Here is a 24,247-nt window from a genome sequence, read left to right as displayed (position 1 = left end):
AGCTCCCTGCTCAGCAGAGAGCCTGCTTCTCCCTCTCCCTCTGCCTGCCACTCTGCCTTCTTGTGCTGTCAAATAAATAAATCTTTAAATTTTTTTTTTTTAATTTTTTTTTTTTTTTTAAAGATTTTATTTATTTATTTGAGAGAGAGAGAATGAGAGACAGAGAGCATGAGAGGGAAGAGGGCAGAGGGAGAAGCAGACTCCCTGCCGAGCAGGGAGCCCGATGCGGGACTCGATCCTGGGACTCCAGGATCGTGACCTGAGCCGAAGGCAGTCGCTTAACCAACTGAGCCACCCAGGCGCCCCAAATAAATAAATCTTTAAAAAAAATTTAAATTATTCTCACCCTGAAACTAATAATACACTATATGTTAACTAACTTGAATTAAAAAAAAAAAACCCACAATACATTATTCTCTGATAGCTGATGGGCAGCCAGGGTTAAGAACCTCTGTAGCAGATACGAAAACTTATGCTAAAGACCTGTATCTTCATTGAAGGGAAGACAATAAAGATCCATTCCAGTAGCCTGAACCAATTCTGAAGGTTTCTCCCACTTAAGAAACACAGGGACATAGGGACATATGGTGTCTTCCTCACTGATGCGCTGGTTCCTTACTATAAAACTGATACACTTTGGAGGGTCTATGGAAGGGCAGCAAAAGTAGTAGAATGTGCTGGGCCCAACCAAGGTAATGGCACAGGTGAACAGAGACCAGGAAAAAAAGCTTTATTTGGACTGAGAGGTGGAGAATGAGAAGGACCTAAGCCAGCCTATTGAACTAAGGAGTGAGATTCCAAAAGGGCAAGCAGAGCTTATCAACCAAATGGACTCCACCTCCCAGCAGCCTTACAGTTAGTACAATCAATAAAGGCTGCTGGGAAATCTATTTGCCACTAAATCACCAAAGTGTGCCAGCCACCATTACAAAAATGGCACAGTTTCTTTTTTTCCATAATTAAATTTCCACAACACCTAACAACTACAAGTATTGCAAAAGAAAGTTTTAAAAAATCACATTTTACAGATCTTAAACTCATCTTCGGCATTTAGCTACAAGGTCTTGCCATCCTCAAAAAATAGTTCTCCTGCTAAACTCATCAGCTTAAAGTTCTACCCAAGTAGTGAGAAGATGGTCTTTGCTAGCCCATGGCAATTCTTTTCCCATTCTCCCTAGCCAGTTAGGGCTGAACAACAGAGTAAGGCTCAGATTGGGGGATGAGGGAGAAGGGGCACAAGGGCTAATTTTCCCCAGTACAAGATGGCATCTGAAGCTTGATGGGAGAGCAGAACTGGAGAGGCTTGAGGGAAGGGTCCAGGCCCTGTATTCAGTCAGAGTCACTGCTGGAAGAGGAGGAGGAGGAGGAGGAGAAATGCTGTAACGGGAAAGGGGAAAGGAGACAGCATCAGATCCAATGACCTTTGATCACTCCATGGGACATTCTTTGGTGCTCTACCCCTCCACCCAAGCACCCCTTGCTTCCTAAGAAGGTGAGGAGTCTTGAAACAGACTGTCCCTTAAACAGCAAAAGCAAACATTTCCTACAGCAGTGAACATACAGGAATGGATTAAACCCTCCTAAATCAGTGCACAGAACTGAATACTGCTTTTGGAACATGTTTCTAATTTTCTTTACCTGAGCCAGTGCCGAGGCAGGGAATAAATTATAGGTGCTAGCATAGCATAGTGCTAGGAGACAGCTGTTACCTTACAAATGCTTACTGACTGGCTGCATGGAAAGTTCGTGTAGCTGTGGGTCTAAGACAAGTGAGTAGAACCAGCATCTGGGTGCCCATCAATCTCTACTTTTTCCTAAGCCCCAAATGGGAGAAAGTGAGGAAAGTGGGAGAGAAGGTGAGGAGAGTCCTAGTCAAGGTTCTTCAGATGCACACTCCCATCACAACTGTCATCAAAAACATTTTTTAGTCTCTCCAAGGTAACTTCTCCCCCCATTCAACCTCATCTTTCCTTCTCCTCAAACTTCTACCAAAGATCCAGAACCAGGAAGTAGTGCCCAAAGCCCTAAGGCAAATAAACACTAGGCAGTAAAATGTAAATTAAGGCCTCCTCAAGATCCAGGCTGGTTCTGTCCTTCCAGAGTTGTTCTGAGAGCTACTTGTTAGTTAACACTCTTTTAGAGTGTAGAAGATACTCGCCTTGGGGCTGAGCATGAAATTTAGGTTTTGTTTGAGGCTGAGAGCCACTGAGTCCTGCTGGGTGGTAGGACAAAAGGTCCCTGTAATTAACACAAAACCTTGAGAACACTGAAGGTGGGTGTGTCTAACTTGCTAAAACAAGCATCTGGGGATGGGAGTGCAGCAAAAGTTCTGGGAGAGAAACAGACAGACAGGAAGGGCTTTGGATTCTGGTATCTATTCTAAGGCTCAGGGTAGCCCCTCCTTGACAGAAGGCCCGATTAGCCTAATATTTCAAGATTATCAGATTCTTACCAGTGGGAATACTTTACAAAGAAGAACCATCTACCAGAGCAACACAATGGCTGCTCCATGTCTTCAGACTGCAAATCTCCCCTTGCCCACTCCTGCTAGCCTAGTCCCTCTGTGGGGGCACCCCTTCCTAGCCAGGCTCCAGAGGGCACTGACCTTGCCATGCTTGTGGTGTTTGTGCATCTTTTTATGAGCTTTCTTCATTTTCTTCCGCATCTTCTTGTCCATCACCATCCCCGGTCCTACCATGCCGGGTGCCACGGGATTCACAAGAGGCATGCCAGGAGCAGGTGGTGGGTAGGGAGGTGGGTAGGGGCCTAGGGGTTGGCATCCTGGATACCCTGGTTGTGGCACAGGATGAGGGGGCCCACCTGGGGGGAAAGCTGGATTCCCCTGGGGAACTCCTGGGGGAGTTGGAAAGGGGCCTGGAGGATAGGCAGGATTTACAGGTGGTGGATGGGCAGGATTGGAACCTTCAGGGTACCCGACGTTAGGGGGATATGGATTTGGTCCTGGCTGCCCTGATGGAAGAAGCAAAGAATAAATTAAGATTAGAACAGCTCAAAGTCTCTGACAACAAACAAGGACAAAAAAGAAGGGGATTCAGTTTCTCACTCAATACTTAAAGGGAAATGCAAAGGTGAGGAAGGAGAATGGGGCGGAGGGGAGACAAACCTGCATAGCAGAGAAAAGGTAAGAGCTCTGGCAGGGCTGGGGAAGAGAGGGAGACTAGTGAAGTCTAAGGAAAGAGTATTGGTCAGCTGTGGTTTGACTGCTTTGGCAGGTGGGAGAGGGGGAGGAAAAACTGACAAAAACTTCCTACTGTGGGGCTCATCTGAAAAGAGGTTGCGGTGGGAAAAGAGATCCCCCCAAACACCTACCGGCATTGGGATTCCACATGTTCAGGTGTTTCCTCCGGCCTGAGGAGAAAGAAATGAAGGCAAAAAGCCGATGGCGCAGAGGTGGGAGGGGACTTAAAGACCGAGCCCAAACCCAACGCCTCTCGGAGAGATTCAAAGAACTACCACGACCTCCACATAGATATTTTTTTCCACCCGTTCCTTCGCCCTCAGCACCTATTTTTTTCCTTCCTTTCTAACTATTGGGATCTAGCTCCCAGGGCCCCTCCACCTTATACTACCTCTGGCCGCAGCTGGAGGTCTCTAACTCCTCAGTAGAGAGGCAGAGTCCGCGAATCTCACTGTCCTCTTTCTTCACCTCCCTTTCCGTGACTGAGTCCGGAAGACTTTCAGCACCCACAGGCTACGGAAGGATCTTAATTTCACCACCCCCACCCCAGGAGTGGGGGAGGGAGACAGGACCGGCTTCTCGGCGAAAAGGAGAAGGCGTTCAGAAAAGATCCTCGACCGCTTACTTATGTAGGCACACCCCCTTCCACATTAAATAGGCCAAATAGAGATCCTAGCTCCTAGTTGCGAAGGGACCCCTGACCTACGGACGAGGAAAGGAGGAAATTGAAGAATCCAGATGCCCCGTCACCTTTACACCACAGCCTGGGCTTGACTCATCTTTGGTTCTCACTTCCTGGTCACCCCCACCCTAGGCTTCAGCACCTGCCTCTGCTACCACCTAATTGGTAATCGCTTTGTCTTTCGTCGTAGTGATTGGAGAACACGCACGTCAATCACTCTAGTCCCAGCTAGGCTGGTGGACAACGGTTGCAATAGGGGCTCTGCAGGGAACTAGGCGGGTGCAGAGGAGTGGGCGGGCCGGAAATCCCTGGGGGCGGGACCAAGAGAGATCTAGGAGAGGGCGGAGCCAGGTTCTGGGCAAAGTCTCTTGAGAGAGAGCCAGGGAGCTCAGCCTGTGCCCTCTGAGCTCCTAGTTCGGTGGGTGCGACACCTTGTAAGGTGAATAATACACCGTGGTAAGTATTGTAACACGGATATACGCAGAGCGCTTAAGAGAAGGCGGAGAGCTGCTGAGTCTCAACCCCCAGCCTCAGTTTCGCCACCTCCCACCGATCCCCCCGTGGAAAGTAAAGAAACATTCTTGGGGGAAATACAAAGATTTCCTAAACCCTCGTAGGATTCCCTATCTCAGTTGCATACCTCCGCCCAGCTGTCGAATTGCATAAGGCAGAAACCAAGGAGGTCATGCTTGATGGCCCTCTCCTTCACCTTTCCCTTGTCCCCTTCCAACACCACAAAGAGTTCGTTTTGTCTCCCAAATAAATCTGAATTCCTTCCACTTCTCTCCATCTCCCTGCTCCCAACCTGTCATCATCTCTCGACTGGATTGCTGCAATGGCCTCTTTAAAAAAAAAAAAGTCACAATCAACAAGCTTGATTTAATAAACACAGAAATCCATGCACCCAAAACTTAAAAATACTCATTCTTCCTAAGCATACTTAGAACATTTATTTAAAAATTGGTCTCAACCAATATAATTCAAATTTCGAAGAATTGTACAATACATACCACATCCTCTCTTCACAATATAAAATATAAATACAAACATACATCTGGAAATTTAAGAAAACAAACAAAACGCCTTCCAAAGAACTCTGGGTTAGGGGCGCCTGGGTGGCTCAGTTGGTTAAGCTACTGCCTTCGGCTCAGGTCATGATCCTGGAGTCCTGCATCGGGCTCCCTGCTCAGCAGGGAGTCTGCTTCTCCCTCTGACCCTCCCCCCTCTCATGCTCTCTATCACATTCTCTCTCAAATAAATAAATAAAATCTTTAAAAAAAAAAAATAACTCTGGGTTAAAGAATAAACCATGATGGAAATTAAATACTTTGAACTAAGCCATAATGAAAATATTACATACCAAATTTGTGGGATACAAAAAATGGGAAGAAGATAAATTTTATAATGAGTTTATCATCTTGAATTAAGGACTTTGATAGATTGTTTAAATATTTTTTATTTTGAAATAATTTTTAGACTCATGAGAATTTGCAAAAAAAAAAAAAAAGGAATTCCCATGTATTTTACCCTTTACCGAGATTCCCCCAATGATAATATCTTACATAACTATAGTACATTTTTTTAAAAGATTTTATTTATTTATCGGACAGAGAGAGACACAGCAAGAGAGGTAAGACAAGCAGGGGCAGTGGGAGAGGAAGAAGCAGGCTTCCCATAGAGCAGGGAGCCCAATGCGGGGCTCGATCACAGGACCCTGGGATCATGACCTGAGCTGAAGGCAGATATCTAATGACTGAGCCACCCAGGCACCCCATAACTATAGTAAATTTTGATATACTTTCCTATCAGCTTTGTACTAAACATTTGAGATGAATTAGAATATTTCCTATGTTTTCTTAAGCTCTAGGGCAATTTATATCTACACTATTTCTTTCTGGGAAAATTGGGTTTGAAAGAAATTATTGATGTGTCTGTATGGGCATAATGCCTTTTAGAAGTTAAATATTTCAAACTATTTCTTTTTTTTTAAGCAGCCTTAATGAGATATAGTTCATATAGCATACGATCCATCTACATAAAGCGTACAATTTGATGGTTTTCAGCATATTCAGAGCACTGTGCAACCATCACCATTATCTAATGTTAGAATATTTTTGTGCCTCCTAAAAAGAATCCCAGGCCCATTAGCAGTCAAGCAGGCAATCCTCATTCGCCTCCCTATTTCTCCTCATCCCCCACCCAGCTCTAAGTAACCATTAATCAACATTCTGTCTATAAATTTGCCTATTCTCGACATTTCATATAAATGGAAAATGTACAATATGTGGACTTTTATGGCTGGCTTCTTTCACTTAGCGTAATATTTTCAAGGTTCATCCATGTTGTCCTATGAATCAGTACTTCACTCCTTTTCATGAAGGAAGTACTAAATAACATGCCACTGAATGGATATACCACATCTTGTTGTATCTATTCATCGGATGATGGATATTTTAATTGTTTTTGCTTTTTGCCTATTATGAATATTGCTGCTATGACAATTCATGTACAAATTTTTGTTGAGCATATGTTTTCAATTCTATTGGGTATGCCTGCAAGAGGAATTCCTGGGTCATATGGTAACTCTGTGTTTCACTTTTCCAGGAACTGCCAGACTGTTTTCCAAAATAGCCACATCATTTTACATTCCCACCAGCAATGTAGAAAGGTTCCAATTTCTCCACATCTGGCCCAACACTTGTTACTGTCTTTATCAGTATAGCCATTCTAGTAGGTATGAAATGGTGTCTTCAATGGCTTTGCATTATCTTTAAGACAAAGATCAAAATTATTTTTACATGTATGTATTAATTTTTGTTGAATAGGTAATATGTTCACATGATTTGAAAATGTAAAAGGGTAAGAGGTATAAAGTGAAAAGTCTCCCTCCCACTCTTGTTCTTCATCTACTCAGTTTCCCCCAACCCATGCAACCCCTGTAGTTTCTTGTGTATACTTCCACAGTTTCTTCATTACAATCAAGCAAATACTGATATAAATGTATATCCCCCCATTTTAAATATAAAAACTAGTTATGCAGAGTTTAATTTGCAACTTTCCCCCCCACTTAGTACATCTTGGAGATATTTTCATATCAGTACACAGAGTGTGTCCTCAGTCTTTTTCGCAACTTCATTTTATTCTTTTGTATGATGTACCATAATCAATTTGACCAGTCAATGGATATTTGTGTTGTTTTCAGTCTTCTGCTATTAAAAACAATGTTGCAGTAAATAACCTTGTATATATGTCATTTAACATATTTTTACTTTTTATAGTTATTGATGAATTACTCTCTATAGAGGTTATATTTATTTACATTGTCACCACCAAAATGTGAGTGTCTATTTCCCCCAAGGCATTCAGTAAAGAAACACTCAAAATCTTGTTACTGTAGCCTGCAGTGGTCTTGCCCTACTATCCCTCTGGTCTCTTCTCATACTCTTCACTCCTGGCTTTCTGCCCTCCAACCCCTAAGCTTTTTTCATCCCTCCAGATCTTGGTTCCTTTTGCAGGAGGGCCTTTGCACTTACTGCCTTCAGCCTGGAATGTTCCCCATCTCTCTCCACTTTTCCTAATTAACTCCTGATCATTCATCAGCTCTCAGCTCCAGAATCACTTCTTCAGGAAATCCTGTTTGACACTCTAGTCAGATGAGATTCCTGTGTTGTAGCATGTTGTAGAAGCTTGCCTTTCCTTTAGCACACCCATCTCAGTTTATAATTATACATGAATTAATCAATGATTACTTGATTAATATCAGCTTCCTAGGGGCGCCTGGGTGGCTCAGTTGTTAAGAAGTCAGACCTGCCTTTGGCTCAGGTCATGATCCCAGGGTCCTGGGATGGAGCCCCGCATCGGGCTCCCTGCTCAGCGCAAAGCCTGCTTCTCCCTCTCCCACTCCCCCTGCTTGTGTTCCCTCTCTCGCTGTGTCTCTCTCTGTCAAAATAAATAAATAAAATCTTAAAAAATATATATATATATCACCTTCCTACATTAGACTGTAAGCTTCTTTTTTTTAATATTTTATTTATTTATTTGACAGAGAGAGACACAGCCAGAGAGGGAACACAAGCAGGGGGAGTGGGAGAGGGAGAAGCAGGCTTCCCGCCTAGCAGGGAGCCCAATGTGGGGCTCAATCCCAGGACCCTGGGATCATGACCTGAGCCGAAGGCAGACGCTTAACGACTGAGCCACCCAGGCGCCCCTAGACTGTAAGCTTCTTGAGAGCAGGGACTGTGTTCATTAACACTTAACACTTCACACAGTGCCTGGTACATAGGAGGGTATTAATGAAAAAACTATTAAATGAATAACTACATGAATGAATGAACAAACGAACAAAGAGGAATAGAACATGGTGGTTGTGGAATCAGTCAGACAGTTTCTAGATTCAAATTCTGGCTTTGCCACTTATTGTGTGACCTTGAATTAGTTAAACCCCGTGGACCATCAATTCTCTCATCTGTAAAATAGTGGCAATGATACCTACCTCATAGGGTGGTTGGAGTGAGATAAGCATGTATCTGTCACATAACAGGCACATATTACATGCTAGTATGTATTACTCTCATGATTCTCATTAATATTATGAATGATTACTGTTAGACTAGCATGATTTTGACCTCTCTGCAGGACCCTCATAGGGTACCAACGTCCTCCATGTTGGAAGCCTGCTTCTCCCTCTCCCACTCCCCCTGCTTGTTCACCTACCTCCTAGTTGGGAAATTCTTCCTCAGATTTAAACTCAGATTTTTTTTTTTTTTTTTTGGATTTTATTCATTTATTTGAGAGAGAGAGAGAGATCGAGAGAGCACGGGTGCATGAGCGAGGGAGAGTAGAGGGAGATTGAGAAGCAGACTCCCCGCTGAGCAGGGAGCCCGATGCAGGACTCCATCCCAGGACTCTGAGATCATGACCTAAGCCGAAGGCAGAGCTTAACAACTGAGCCACCTACGCACCCCTAAACTCAGACTATTTTTAAAGCATTAAACAATGCTTTTAAAGCTCATTTCAGCTCATTCATTAAGTCAATAATTATTTACCATGCTTCTGTCATTCATTCATTCAACAAATATTTCTCAAGCTAGCCAGGTACTATTCTAAGCACTGGGGATTAAGTGAAAACAACAGGAAAAAAATGCTTGCCTTTCGGAGGTAATATTGGGAGAAATATATATGTATATATACAAAATATAAATATACAATAAAGTGTCAGATAATGATGTGTATGTACTATGGAGAAAAAAGAATCAAAGTGTAGGAGCTGTGGTGCAAGTATTTATAGATCCTTGTAAGCCATGGAAAAGAGTTCAGATTTTATTCTAAGTGTGAATGGAAGTCTCTGAAGGGTGTTGAGCATGGGAATGACATGATCTAATTTTTATTTTAAGAAAATCGTTCTGTAAACCAATGTTCATAGAAATATTATTCATAATAGTCCCAAAATGGAAACAAACCCAATGTCCATCAACAGATGAATGGATAAACGAAATGTGGTATGTGTGTACAATGGCATATCATTCAGCCTTAAAAGGAAGGACAATCTAACCCATGCTAAAACATGGATAAACCTGGAAGATATTATGCTAAGTGAAATAAGCCAGGCATAAAAGGAGAAATACGTATGATTCCATTTATATGAGGTGCCTAGAGTAATCAAATTCATAGAGTCAGAAAGTAATTGCCCGGTACTGGAGGAAAAGGAGAATGGAAAGTTATTGTCTAATAGGCTCAGAGTTTCAGTTTGGAAAGATGAAAAAGTGCTAGAGAAGAATGGTGGTCATAGTTGCACAGCAATGTAAATATACTTAATGTCACTGAACTGTACACTTAAAAACAGTTAAAAGGGTAAAAAAAAAATCATTCTGGCTACTGTGTGGTGAAAGAACAAGATAGGGAGAGGTGGTTAAAGTAGAAGGAGGGAGCCCAGTTAGGAGGCTACTCTTGTAGTCTAAAAGAGGAATGGTGGTGGCATGGATGGAAATTGTGAAAATGTGGAAAATGTGGAGACTCTGGGTATTTTTTTAGATAGAGCTTAGCAGATTTGGACTGGAAGTGAAGTGTGAAAGAAATAGAAAAATCAAGGATGAACCCAAGGATACTGAGCAACTGAAAAATATTGAGAAAAAAAAGAAAAAAATGTTGCCATTTACCAAAATAAAGAAGATGAGAGACAAGCTGATGTGAGTACATTTGGACAAGTTTAGGATGCCTATCAGATATTCAAGTGGAAATGTAGAGAAGGCCGTTGGATTTGGAAATCTGGAACTAAGGGAGATGTTTGGTCTGAAGAGAAAAAAATTGAGAGTTATCCAGGTATGTGAAGCTGGGGAGCTAGATGAGGTCAGCTAGAGGGCAAGTGTGGCCAGAGTAGAGAAGAGGGTGCAGCAATCGGCCTTTGGCATGCCAATGTTTAGAAACTGGGAGGAGGACCAAGCAAAGGATACAGAATGAGTGGCCAGTGAAGAAGGGAGAAATCAGAAGAGAGTATGAAGAAAGCATTCAAGGAGGAAGCTATCCAATGTGTGAAATGTTGCTGATAAATTATGTAGGGTGCAATCTGAGAATTGGCCACTGGATTTTGAAAGGATGGTGAACTTTTTAAGAGCAGTTCTAATTACATGGTAGAGACGAAATTTTGCCCGAAACAAATTGAGGAAAGAATGAGAAATGAGAAAGTGGAGATGGCAAATAAAAGCAATTCTTCCAAGGAATGTTGGTAAATAAGGAAGCAGAGAGGTGGTGCAGTAATCATGAGGATGGGCAATCTAGGAAGGGCTTTTTTTTGAGAGAGAGAGAGAGAGAGAGAAAATGAGAGAGTCGGGGAGGGGCAGAGGGAGAGAGCATCTTAAGCAGACTCCCTGCTGAACGTGGAGCCTGACCTCAGGACCCCACGATCATGGCCTGAGCCAAAACCAAGAGTCAGATGCTTAACCAACTGAGTCACCCATGCGCCCCTAGGAAGGGCTTTTTAAGATGGGAGAGTTTAAAGCATTTTGTAAACTGATGGGAATAATCCAGTAGAGAGAAAAAACAAAGTTGCTGGAGAAAGAAGGGACAATTGAAGGAACAAAGTGACCAGGAAGAATGAGGTTCCAGTCCACGATGGAGGCGCTAACCTTAGATAGGTCAGTTCACGAGTACAGTGCAGGGGTTGAGAGAATGAGTTCTGGAGTCAGACTACTTACTTTGTGACTCTGGACAAGGCACTGAAAAGGAAACCTCCAGGCCTCAGTTTCCCCATCTGTAAGATGAAGAATCATAATAATACCTAACTCAGAGTGACGTTTAAACAACTTAATACATGTGAAGGACTCAGCACACAGCTGGGCATATAGTAAGCCCTCTATAGGTATAAGCTCTTATTATTGTAACAGGAGGGAAATGAGTCTACAGGTCCAGATACAAATGCATTGGTAGATTGAGCGATGGGAAGATATAACCATTCTTTGCTGATTGCTGTTCTTTATTATTATTATTATTATTATTATTATTATTATTATTATTTAATAGGGAGGTGGGAAGAGAAGGTTAGAAAGAGTCATCTCAAAAAGTGGGCAAATGAGTTGATTAGGGAATTGTAGTAGGGTTGCTGGGCAGCATGAAGGGCCCACTTGAGGCTGGTGAGCCATATGTAAAGTGGGACTAGTTGGCACAGGTGGTGGTTTCCTCCAGTTAAACACCAATGCTTGGGTACAGCTGTGGAATAGGAGAACTGGCTTTAACTGGGGTTAGGGTTTGCCTGGAAAATACAAGGAAGGGGAAGGGAAAAGAGGGCAAGGCTATTAAGTGTGCATACATGGTAATGATTATGGTGATAGAGTATGGAAAATAAACTGAGTAAATAAGGAAAGACAGAAGGGTGTGATGGATAGTGACAAAGTGGCAGGTCAATGGATTGGATGTCAGTGGAGGTTCTCTAGAGTAAGTGAGCTGAAAAGGAGGTAGAAGGTGTATCCAGAAAGTGAAATGCTTGAAAGAGTTCTTGGTGGAGGTAGTGGAGGAAAATCTCGTTGGAAGTGAAATTGTCAAAGAAGCAAGAATTAAATAGATTATCTAGGGGCACCTGGGTGGCTCAGTCGGTTGGGCGTCTGCCTTCGGCTCAGGTCATGATCCTAGGGTCCTGGGATCGAGCCCCACATCAGGCTCCCTGCTCAGCAAGGAGCCTGCTTCTCTCTCTCCCTCTGCCTCTCCCCCAGCTTGTGCTCTCTCTCTCGATCACTCTGTCTCAAATAAATAAACTCTTTCATAAAGAAATACATAAATAGATTATCTACGTAATGATGTAGAGAATGTACACAATGATGATAAAAGTAGTGATGAAAAGAAAGAGACTTCGATCCAGATGCTGAAATGTTCAACAAATACAGAAGAGTGACCAGGAGGTCTGTAAATGATCACAACAAGGTGAAATAGGAAGTGGTGCGGTCTGATGGCGTGTATTTCAGAGATGCTTGGGATTTTGGAGGAGAAAGATAAAGAAATGATCTGGAAGTAGCAACAGACAGAAAGGAAAATACCCTCCTCCAGAGTATGCAAAAGAAAAAAACAGCTACCACTCCAGGATAAGGACATTCAGAGAAGAGGCTGAAGATACAGAAGATTTTGTAGGTACTTCCCTAGACCCAATACAGGCACTATAGAAATGCAAAGCAGCGTGAGACATATTTCACTTGCCTGCTAAGAACTTCAGGTAGGCATGCAACTTTCTCACGGAACCAAATATGTGTCACTCTACAAGGTCTTTATCTTTTTCCTATCAGGTCTGTTGGTCATTTATTGAAAATCTTTATCTTTTTCCTATCAGGTCTGTTGGTCATTTATTGAAAATCTTTATCTTTTTCCTATCAGATCTGTTGGTCATTTATTGAAAATCTTTATCTTTTTCCTATCAGGTCTGTTGGTCATTTATTGAAAATAAATTTAGCACATTAAAAGTGAATGCACCCTCCTTGAACAGATGAGAAAAATGAGGCTCAGAAAGCAGAATGGTTTATTGCAGGTTTCGCCTTAGTTAGTGGCAGATTCAGGTCAGGAACTAAGGACTCTATCCAGTCCACCAAGCTATATGCAGAGTCCTGAACTGGGTGCTATAAAGGAACAGGAAGGAATATAAACTATGTTCCTCCACACCCTCCATGCTCTTAGTTACAGTCCAGGTGAGAATGTGATGCTCACAAATGAAATTTCAGCAAACAACATATTGTTACAAGTTGTGCTCCTAAGTACGAAGGGAGACAATGTAAAGTCACATGTGGTTTTTCAAGGAATATTTCCTGGTGATAGTAAATTTGTTTACGTGCTTTCAATAATCTATTAAGTAATTCATGAGAATTAAAGAAAATTTGGAAAACAGAAAGGCAGAAAGAAAAAGCAAACTTTTTTGAGGCCCCATTTATCTAAACAGAATCACTACTGTTATTATTTTAGAATATTTCCATCCTTTTTTCTGGCATAAACTTTTTAAGTAAATACTAAATTTTAATAGACAAAACAGGCAAATAGTTCAAAATCCAAGAGGTAAAAAAAAAAAGTTGGAAAGTCAAGAATCAGTCTTCTTCCCACCATCCAGCAGCCCTGTCTTCAGCCACATAGTTTCCCTTCCTTGAGTCTGGCTCTATTCAGAGGTTTATGTTTTTGAGTTTCTAAAAAGTGTACTTATAAAGTATGGAGATTGGGCGCCTGGGTGGCTCAGATGGTTAAGCTTCTGCCTTCAGCTCAGGTCACGATCCCAGGGTTCTGGGATCGAGTCCCGTATCGGACTCCCTGCTCAGCGGGGAGCCTGCTTCTCCCTCTGCCTCTCTCTCTCTCTCTGTCTCTCATGAATAAATAAATAAAATCTTTAAAAAAAATGAAGTATGGAGATTAGTTAATAATCACTTAATCACAAAGCAATATTGGATCATTAAGGTAACAAGCATACCATACTAATGTAAGATGTTAATAATAGGGGGAACTGGATGTGAGGGATACAATTTATTGCATCTCTGTGATGCACTCTGCATCTCTATGAGCATGGAATCACTAATCAGCAATATCATACTGGATTTGGTGAAATAATCTTCACAATGGGGACTTTAATATTTTATCATAGAATCATGGAAGCATTGGATTGGAAATGACTCAGAGAATAATTCATTCAATTTTCTGAGAAAATTAAATAAACATTTCTAAGAGTTCACAGTTAGGAGAGCCAAGATTATAATCTAAGTTTTCTAGCTTTTATGTTAATGACATTACAACGTATTACAACACACCTACTCAAAAATACTACAAGTAGGCATTGTCATGCTTACCACAACCCTCCCATTGTTCTTTGTATTTATGGCCATTATGATGGTCATAGTTTTGTTTTGTTCTGTTTAATAAGCTTTATTTTTTTGGAACAGTTTTAGATTTACAGAAAGATTGAGAAACTAAACTCCATACTTTTATTCAGATTTCTTTAGTTTTCACCCAATGTCCTTTTCCTATTCTGGGATCTTATCCAGGATATCACATTATATCTAGTTTTCGTGTCTCCTTAGCCTCCTCTTGGTTGTGACAGTTGTTTGTTTTTTTTTTAAGATTTTATTTATTTACTTGACAGAGAGAGAGACACAGTGAGAGGGGGAACACAAGCAGGGGGAGTGGGAGAGGGAGAAGCAGGCTTCCCGCTGAGCAGGGAGCCCGATGCGGGTCTCGATCCCAGGACCCCAGGACCATGACCTGAGCCGAAGGTAGATGCCCAACGACTGAGCTACCCAGGTGCCCCAGTTGTGACAGTTTTTTAGACTTTCTTTGTTTTTTGTTTTTTTCTTTGTTAAGATTTTATTTTAGGGGCACCTGGGTGGCTGAGTCAGTTAAATGTCTCCCTTTGGCTCAGGTCATGATCCCAGGGCCCTGGGATGGAGCCAGCATCAGGCTCCTTGCTCAGTGGGGAGCCTGCTTCTCCCTCTGCCTGCCATTCCCCATGCTTGTGCTCTCTCTCTCTCTCTATGTCAAATGGCTGAATAAAATCTTAAAAAAAAAAAAGATTTCACTTTAAAGTCATCTCTACACCCAATGTGGGGCTCAAACTCACAACCCCAAGATCATGAGTCACATGCTCTACTGATTGAGCCAGCCCGGCACCCCTAGACTTTCTTTTTGATGATCTTGATAATTTTGAGAAGTACTAGTTGGTATTTTGTAAAATGTTCCTCTATTGGGATTTGTTTTTCTTGTGATCATAGGTTTTTTTTAAAGTTTTTTTTTATTTATTTAAGTAATCTCTACACCCCATGTGGGACTTGAACTCATGACCCTAAGATCAAGAGTCACATGCTCTTCTGACTGAGCCAACCAGGTACCCCGATCATAGGTTTATTTTTGATTTAACATAATCCTAGGCTTGTCAGCATATGTTTGTAAATTCTTTTCATGTGACATTATCCATTTCTAATAATTTATGGCATCATAAATATCGTTTTTTTTTTTTTTTTTTTTTAAGATTTTTATTTATTTACTTGAAAGAGCACACACCAGTGGTGGGGGGAGGGGTTGAGGGAGAAGCAGACTCCCTGCTGAACAGGTAGCCCAACGCAGGGCTCAATCCCAGGACCCTGAGATCACGACCTGAGCCAAAGGCAGACGACGCTTAACCGACCGAGCCACCCAGGTGCCCCTTGTTTTGTTTTTTAAATATCATTTTTAATGGCTGAAAATCCCTACTCTTTTATTTAAAATCTGTGAGGTCTTGCACACATTTCTAAACTTCTCTGAGCCCTTGGTTTCCTCCTCTGTAAGTGGTGCTCACAGGATTGTCATGAAAAAGGCAAGTAGACTACTTGGGCAGGGCAACACATAATAAAAGTTATGTTTATTTTTTTTTCTTAAAGATTTTATTTATTTATTTGATGGAGAGAGACACAGCGAGAGAGGGAACACAAGCAGGGGCAGAGGGAGAGGAAGAAGCAGGCCTTCCGCTGAGCAGGGAGCCCGATGCAGGGCTCGATCCCAGGACCCTGGGATCATGACCTGAGCCGAAGGCAGCCGCTTAACTGACTGAGCCACCCAGGCACCCCTAAAAGTTATGTTTAAAGATTATTCAAGGGGGGATGCCTAGGTGGCTCAGTCAGTTAAGTGGCTGCCTTCGGCTCAGGTCATGATCCCAGGGTCCTGGGATCGAGCCCTGCATCGGGCTCCCTGCTTAGCGGGAGGCCTGCTTCTTCCTCTCCCTCTGCCCCCTGCTCATGATCTAGCTCTCTCTCACACTCTCTCTCTCAAATACATAAATAAAATCTTAAAAAAAAAAAAAATGAAGATTATTCAGAGCCTGGTGTTTAACCAAGACTGGGGGGAACATAGGTGGCCAAGAGGCAATTGCAATAGTTGGGGCCTGCAACCTCAGTGGGACTGGAGAACTGACTGGATATGGGTGGGGGGGACGAGTTGGGGTCACAGAGCAGACAGAACACCTTCCTTGTGGGGATCCTCTAGGACCAAGAGAAACTTAGTGCAGGGTGGCTCAGTCAGAAGAGCATTTGACTCTTGATCTCAGAGTCATGAGTTTGAGCCCCACGTTGGGTGTAGAGATTACCAAAAGAGAGAGAGAGAGAGGGACTTGGTGCTCTTGAGAGCCAGGGAAGAGGGGAAGGCAGCCCTCTCGGTGAGGGCAGGAGCTTGGATTTCGATGTGTTTAGTTTCAGGTGGTGACTGCCTGTTCCCGTGATGATGTCTTGTAAAGAATTAGAGTTCTGAAGGAAAGTGAAGTCTCAGGGCTTGAGAGTGGACAGGCTCTGCAGAGGCTAATGCTGGAACAACCAACATGGAAAGGGACAAGAGATCATCTCAACATTCAGTCACAACTGTTCCCATTTACACAGTGTCCACTGAGGACAGGTGCTGCAACAAGACCTGTCACCATTTCTTGTTTACCCTGAATAAACTCTGCAAGCAGGGTAGGTATTTTTACCCATATTTTATACATGATAAAACAGATTCCTAGGGTTAAGTAACTTGCTCAAAGACACAGGGCTCATTGGTCACTGACCAGGAATCAATCCTGTTGTAGTGAAGTCAAAGCCTTCCCATTGCTCTACTGGAGTTAGACCAGAAGGCCTCAACCCCCTGATTTAGCAAATGAGAAACCTGAGGCCTAGAAAGAGAATGTAACTTCCCCAAGAGCACTCAGTTAGAAACTAAACGGGGAGGGGAGGGTGGGCACGCCTGGCTAGCTCAATTGGAGGAGCATGGGACTTGATCTTGAGGTCAGGAGTTCAAGCCCCACGTTGGCTATAGATATTACTTAAAAACAAAAAAACAGGGCGCCTGGGTGGCTCAGATGGTTAAGCGCCTGCCTTCAGCTCAGGTCATGATCCCAGGGTCCTGGGATCGAGTCCCGCATGGGGCTCCCTGCTCCTTGGGAGCCTGTTTCTCCCTCTGCTTCTCTCTCTCTCTCTCTCTGTCTCTCATGAATAAATAAGTAAAATCTTAAAAAAAATAAAAACAAACAAACAAACAAAAACATTTAAAAAAAAAAAAGAAACTGAACTAGGGCTATAAACCAGGCACCCAGAGTGAAATGTCCCTGTGGGGCGCCCAGTATGAAAGGGGTCTGGGGTGGGAAAGAAAAGCCAGTAGAGAAGAACAAAAAGAAATGAAGGAAGAACTTCTCAGTAGGGCTCACAAGGCCTTGCCTACAGTTCTCCACAGAACCTCTTCTCTCTCTCCTCCACACAGCCTATGCTTCTGCTACCCAGGTTCCTTGCAGCTTCAGCCCACACCACAGGACACTACACCTACCGCCCCAGCCACTCCTGGAAAACTGCTCATTGAAAACCCAAGCTTCCTGTGCTCTGTGAGGCCTTCCCACTAAGCCTCAGGACCCTGGGCAGGCCCCCTACAAGGGCACCTGCAGAGCAGCGATTTCATCTTTCCCCAGTGACCACCTTGTGATCCCACCCAAAGAAGGCTTGTGGTAGAGAAGGAAAAGAAGAGAGACAGGAGCAGCCCAGGATCACATGAAGTGGGGAAGGCCCAAGGACATGGAGATAAAGCTGACTTTACCTCTTTCCTATGCACACCCACCCCTTAGTCCCTGGTCAGGACTGCAGTGTAGTGGATGCCCACAGAAGGATCCAGGCATTCGGCAAATAGGAAAGGCAGTGAGTGGTGAGGCAGAGCAGCCGGGCATCTGATCAGCAGCTTTATGTTTGCATGTACATAGATTATACATAAGCTGCACATTTACAGGTGAGACATGGTACAGGAGGATTCCTGGAACAAGGGCCTTGCTGAATGCTGAAGGAGCAGACATTCGGCTGAGGCCTACAAAGGGGAATGGCAGTGGGGAGGAGTTGAGAGGCAGTCTTCTGGGCAGAGAGGTGGGCAGCCATGGGCACAGCTCTCTGGGGAGGGGCAGGCCTCCTGAGGTCGGGCCAGGGCGGCCAGGCGCCGCAGTACACACTCCGCTGTCAGCCGCGCTTCTGGGTCTGCATCCCAGCAGTCCTCTAGCAGCTCTCTCAGGCCGCCAGGGTCCTGGGAAGAATGGGAAGCAGGCTTAATCCTGGGATCCTCAGTGGCTCCCTGAGTAGCCCCAGAGTTGAAAGGTGTCCACCACTACCCTGTTTTCAACACTCCTCTTCTGATCCTCCCTGGGGCCTCCCTCCCTTCCCCCTCCCTGCAATCCAGCCCTCTGCGTCTTGCTCCCAATGAGACAGGTTCTTTGGGTGTCTTCCAGAGGGTCCCCCTTTTCCTCTGAGGAGCTAATTCAGGTTAATGACTTCACATGCTGATGGGAAATTACTCTCCTTCCTTTCAGGCAACCAGGGTCTTAGGCAAACAATGTTTAACCCAACAGATACTTGTGCAGTGGAGATTTCAGACCAGGTAGCAGGGAAAGGGGCTTCCTGTTAGGAAACTAATTATACAGATCCTGAAATTTCACTGTTTGGCCACTTTTTTAACCCTTTATACCCAGGACTGGCTTTTCTTGGGTCATGGCAGAAACACAGATGTGTGGGACACGGTGAGGCATTACCGGACTGAATGTTAGGCTCCATTGTACCAGGAGAGGAGCCACCTTGGGAGCAGAGCTCAGGGCAGAAGCAAGGCTAAGGAGGGCTTCCTGGAGGAGGGGACTGAGAAATAGGGCTAACCAATGGTGGGGAGGAGAGAGACAGACCAGGCAAGTCTGAGCAGGAGGAAGCTGTCTGTCTCAGGAATGGGCTGTGAGACTTATGGTAGAAGGGGATGAGCTGAGGTGCTGAGCAAGTTTGCCCAGCTCCAGCTGAACACGAGACAGGAGTGGTGGCAGATGAGAGGAGGATAGAAGCAGATGGGCTGGTCCCAGTAGACAAGTCCTTGAAGCCATGTCCACACTTTCCAGGTCCCCAGCCCACTAGCAGGTGGCCTCTTACTGTGGTGAAGCAGTGCCAGGTGGATGGGATGTAGGGGCGCCTTCTCTCCTCTACAGCCAAGGTCCACAGCTCACAGGTGGTGGGAGTGCTGCCCAGTTCTGCCTCATAGGCCAGTTGGAAGGGTGGTGGTCTGCTGTCTGGGGAAAGGCACGTGGGGCTAAGTGTCAACTTGCCCTGGGGTGCCTCCTTGTGGAAAGGCCAAGAGGGAGAAGGGCAGAACTTCCTGGGTCAGGAGGTAGGTGCATCTAGAATGGGTGGGTGAGTTATAGCAGGGGGGAGAGGGGGCACTGTCGCACCCATCCTTACCAGGCCACAAATCTGGGCAGCGGCTCAGGATCTCCCATAGGAGCAGAGCCAGAGAGTACACATCGGCTTGTCGGAGGGCCGTGCCCCAGTCCTGTAGGTCCAGAGTCTTGTCCAAGAGCTCTGGCGCCATGTACCTCTGGGTACCAGCCTGGAGAGAAAGGCGTGGAGCGCCAAGAACCATCTCCCGGGCAAGCCTCACTGCAACGCTGGTCCATGCAACTTCCCCCCAACTAGAGTCTGCAATGTCCCAAACGCTATTGGTACTGCTGCACTGTTGCCACAGCAAAAGGCCCATCTCCATCAGCAACACTGCCGTCATCCTGGGCTTCACCCTTAACCAGAGTACTCACCTCCATGATGGCAGCTGGGCCTCGGGGTTGAGTAGGGGCCCACGTGGGAGGCTGGGTGAGGCCAGGGAGCACCAAGGCAAGGCCCAGGTCTCCAATGGCACACGACCCATCCTCCCGAATGAGCACATTCTGGCTGCTCAGATCTCGGTGGGCAATACCTGGTTTATATTGGCCTGTGAGAGAAGCCAAGGTTGAAGGGGCATGGATCCTCTTCCTTTCTCTTTGGACCCGATTCTTCCCCTCCGAGCTAAGGGAGAATCAGAAACATAGCAGTGTGGTTCCTGATTCCCATGGCTTCCTACTTCCAGCTCACCCACCATCCTGCCAGCGCTCCTCATGGAGAAATGCCAGGCCCTGCACCAGAGACAGTGCCATCCGCATGGAACTTCCCCAGTCACTGGTGTGCTGGGTCAAGTAGTGGCACAGGGAGCCCTGGGGAGCAGCAGAGAAAAGAGGAGGACACATAAGCTGGAGGTGGCTGATCCACCCCAAGGAGCAGAGATCAATCTACAGACTTCCCCCTGCATCTCCCAGCAGACGACATACTGATCCATCCAGGCCAAGACAAGAGGCAGGGGAGAAATGAGAACATGTGTCTGTCAGATTGATGGGAAAAATAGTAACCCTAGCTCAAGTGTCTGAGCGCTTACTGTGTGCCAGGCCTCCTGAAATCCTCACAACCCTAGGAGATACGTACTCCTGTCACTCCTCTTTTATAGATGAGGAGCTTGAAAGAAAACTAAGTAAACCTGCTGGAAGTCACTTAGTGAGAAACAAGTAGAGCTTGAATCCCAGCAGTCTGACTCTAGGGTCACTCACTAGTAACTACCTTATCCTGCCTAGGGACTTGAGACAACAACAGAAGCAGAAGAGGCAAGGTGAGCTCAGCGTGGTATTCCCTGTGAACCACCTGGCCTGCGGTGTCAGGCCTGGGTGGGAGAGCAGGCCCCTGGGGAGAGCTGCTGGCAAGGAGAGTGAAAGGTGGGTAGCAAGTGGAAACTGGGAGGGGAAGGAGCATTAGCATCCCTCATTCAACAAACATTACTGAGCACCTTTCGTGTGCCAGGGAAGTTCAACAAACAAACAAACCCAAGAAAGCAGAGATTTTTGAGCTAGGCATTAAGGCACATGGTCAAAGAGGGGACTTCTCCGAATTCAAGATTTCAGAGGGAGAGGACTGCAAGGGCTAATAAAGTCCCAAGTCCTTAGGCGGCCCACAAGGGTAGGTGTGGTCTGGTCCCTGCCTGCCTTGTCCTCTTCATCCTTCCTGCTCATGATCCTCCCCTCCAGTCACATATCCTTATTCTTCTCTCATGGTACCTCCTCTCTCAGCACTTAACACGCTTGACATTTGGCGCTTATTTTTGTGTTTACCTGATTCACTTTTGTCTCCCCCACTACTCTATAAAATCTACAAAGGCGGGGACGAGGCTGTTTGTCTTAGCACAGGAGGTATGGCATATGGTTCATAAATACTTGTTGAATGAGTGTGTAAATGGTTTGGAGGGCTGTGCCTGGAGATATTTCCTTAAGGTTGGGAATATGAATAGTTTTGATTTCTCCTTCTCTCTGTTTCATGAGTTAAAAATATTAGCAAGTATTTCTTGTCTAATAAAAAACCAAGAAAACAACAAAAAATCATTTTTAATGTTCTAGAGTAGAGGAAATCTGAAGCAGAAGAATAAACACGAGCAGGGCCCCGCTGCCACCCAGCCCTGCACCCACATACACACATGGGCAAAGACATACAGACCCTCGGTCCTCGGTCCTCACCTTCGGGTGCAGTTCCAGTACCAGCAGGGGCCCACAGGGCAGGGGGCCAGGGCCCCCTCTGCTGGCGGTGATAAAGCGGACAATGTGGTCGTGCCGTAGGCCTGGCAGTTCGTACAATGCTCTCTCAGCTTGGAACTGGGCCACAGCCCTCCGGGAGAAGGCCTTGATGGCTACCAGTTTGCCTTGCAGCCGCCCAGCCCACACCACTGTGTGACCTCCTTCCCAGATTACCTGGTGGGAACACAGTGCTGGGTGGGAACCTCCGCTGGTATCAGGACCAGGCTTCCTCCCCAGCACACCCTCTGGGAGGGATTGTAGGGCACCCCTCCCCGCCCCCCCGGGCACCTGGGAGAAACGCAGCTCAGGCAGCTCCGGCAGCTCAGCACTCCAGTCCCTGCCTGAGTCTGGCTCTGGCTCTGGCTCTGGCCCAGGCTCTGGCCCACCTTGTACTCTGCAGGCCTTTCGCTGTAGCAGGGCTGGGGCAGAAGAGCCCTCGGGTCAGGGTGCAAAGGCATGGAGACTGGGAAAAGGGCTTTGTGGGAGGTAAGGGGCTCAGGCTGTAGAGATCTCAGAACCATGGGGTCAGGGGAACCCGGAGAGGGGTCAGAGCTTTGGGGCAGTGACTTGGGGTCACAAGGGAGGGATGAAGTCGATTAGTACCCAAGATGATGCTGCCCAGCAGCAGCAGGAGAAGGAAGAATAGCCCCAGCAGCACCAGTGCCATCCAGATGGACTCGCCTGGACAGTAAGGCAAGAATGCAGCCTGGATGAGCCCTGCCCCAAATCCACTCTGCTCCTCTCCCCCTCCTCAGAGAACTTACTTCTGGACCCACCCCCACATTGGTCACAAGCCCCTTATCTCCCAGTCACCAAGGCAACCAACTTCTCAAGGCCAGGAGGAGGACAACTTGGGATGGCGGTAGGGTGAGAACTGGCCCTGATTCTACCTCTCACCCTAACCTGGGCCCCAGCCCCCACCAGGCCCCAGCACCCTGCGTGGCTACCTGGGACAGCTTGGGGACCCTGGGAGCCAGAAGTCCCAGGGCTCCCTGGAGGAGGCAGATGGCTGTAATTGGCATTGCAGAAGTCAGTGCCACAGGAGCAGGTGAAGAGAGTGGACGTGGGGCTGGGGTGGGCTCGGGGGCTCAGGTCACAGTGGGGGGACTCACAGTCTGGCTCATCACTGTCTCGGCATCCTGATGGGGTGGGATTAGAAGAGGAGAGAAAGGGCGAAAGGGAGAGAGAGAGAGGGCAAGCGAGCATAATAGAGTCTAGGAACAGAGAGGATAACCCCTTCTCTATCAGAGGCAACCCCTCCATCTCATACAGGCTTTTCTTGCCCTCCACACATTCCATTTCTCCTCCTCTCCCGCTGCTGTCACCCCCAGCCCAGGATGTACCTGTCTCCCACCCTAGCTACTACCTGCTATATACTTGGCCATTCACCTTGCATCTCCACCTGTGCCTGGTCTTGGGTCAGGTTCCAGATCCCAAAACAGCAGCGGCTGTAGAGGCAGCGGATAACCCTGGGGGGCCCTGGTCCTGCATCTAGCAGCTTCCCCAGTGTCTTTGTGCTTCCCCGCACTCCAGGGGCCTCAAAGAACACACAGGTCCGCCTGCTTGGGGGTGCTGTGGCCCAGGGTGGGGAGAGGGGAGGGTTCAAGATGGGCATGAATGCAGGGGCCAAAGCAGCAGCCAAAAGGAGAGACGCAACCTGTTTCATATCCTAGGGCCAGCACAGTAAAGCCAGAGGAGGAAACAGGGTCAGCAGAGGTCTGGAACCTGACCTCAACGTGGGGACACATGGCTCTACTTTTTGCCCTCACTTACCCACCCCACTCACGCTTCCAAGGGGGTGGCTGCTGCTTCCAGTGCCCCTTTCCCTCCGTGGGTGAGTGAAAAGGCCCTGCCCCTCCCTGTAGACACTTACCGCGCACAGCTGTGGGAAGTGGTACCCAAAGGCCCAGAGTCCCCAGCATCATGCCGGAGGGGGCGCGCAGCACGAGGAGGGGAGCATGAGCCAGCACAGCTGCCCTGGCCAGAGCTTCCTTCAGAGACAGGGCGCTGTGGGGCTTCTGATCCCTCAGTCCCCAACCCCGCCCCCCTCCCTCTTCCCAGTCTCTGTGGGGGAGATGGCTGCTGTGGGGGAGAGGGTGGGTGTGGGGAAAAGCAAGGAGAGGGAGGAGCAGAGAACCGAGCTCATATCCTCTTCTCTGCAGCCGCCTCCTCTTTGCTCTGCAAAGTGGGAGGAGGGGTCTTAGAGGCCCAGCTGAGAACCCTATGATGCCTAACTTCAAGCCTCTGCCCTTTGCGGACCCTGGAAGAAAGTGCTGGAGCCTGTCAGCCCTTCCTAGGCTGGAAACCAGAGTGAGGTCAACGGAGCCATTCAGCTGTGCCCAAGATCCCTTCTTTTCAGGGCTCAGATCTGCAGCTCTCTGGGCAAAGAGAGGCTTCATAAACCATACATACTAAAATTGACCTCAGTTTCCAAACTCCAGAATCAGAAAAGAGTTATATAAAACTTCTCAGAGTTTAAAAAAGTCACATTGAAAAT

The 24,247-nt window shown here is 46.2% G+C and overlaps 2 protein-coding genes across 6 annotated transcripts; both read right to left on the bottom strand.

The window, feature by feature from the left end:
* Window positions 1-715: 715 nt before the first annotated feature.
* PRR13 (proline rich 13) lies at window positions 716-4,042 on the bottom strand. 5 transcript variants are annotated; one of them, XM_036124159.2, is made up of 4 exons: window positions 3,950-4,042; window positions 3,331-3,369; window positions 2,606-2,970; window positions 716-1,377 (listed from the first exon to the last, which is right to left on the bottom strand). In XM_036124159.2, exons 2-4 carry the CDS (start codon window positions 3,347-3,349, stop codon window positions 1,330-1,332), a joined length of 432 nt encoding a protein of 143 aa, XP_035980052.1. In that variant the 5' UTR covers window positions 3,350-3,369; window positions 3,950-4,042; the 3' UTR covers window positions 716-1,329. The 5 variants fall into 5 exon arrangements, with proteins under 5 accessions (XP_035980052.1, XP_035980053.1, XP_035980051.1 ...); XM_036124160.2 differs by having other exon boundaries at window positions 3,906-4,035; XM_036124158.2 differs by having other exon boundaries at window positions 3,902-4,034.
* A 13,987-nt stretch (window positions 4,043-18,029) lies between these two features.
* Window positions 18,030-24,208, bottom strand: AMHR2 (anti-Mullerian hormone receptor type 2). Its single transcript, XM_078076038.1, is given in 11 exon segments — window positions 18,030-18,197; window positions 18,199-18,383; window positions 19,265-19,401; window positions 19,571-19,718; window positions 19,921-20,093; window positions 20,238-20,352; window positions 21,694-21,924; window positions 22,039-22,169; window positions 22,354-22,431; window positions 22,698-22,889; window positions 23,140-24,208. Coding segments are annotated over 11 exon segments (1,791 nt in total). The 5' UTR covers window positions 23,417-24,208; the 3' UTR covers window positions 18,030-18,073.
* Window positions 24,209-24,247: the final 39 nt, after the last annotated feature.

This window comes from Halichoerus grypus, chromosome 6, assembly GCF_964656455.1.
Source record: "Halichoerus grypus chromosome 6, mHalGry1.hap1.1, whole genome shotgun sequence".
Taxonomy (NCBI): Eukaryota; Metazoa; Chordata; class Mammalia; order Carnivora; family Phocidae; genus Halichoerus; species Halichoerus grypus.
Note: the sequence above shows the minus strand (reverse complement) of the source record. Positions and strands in the feature narration are given on the sequence as shown.

What these genes read in the sequence shown, in the direction of transcription:
- PRR13 (XM_036124159.2), bottom strand. An exon ending in AACACCACAAGCATGGCAAG is followed by an intron (nt 1,378 to 2,605) that starts GTCAGTGCCCTC and finishes TTCCCGTTACAG; the next exon opens with CATTTCTCCTCCTCCTCCTC.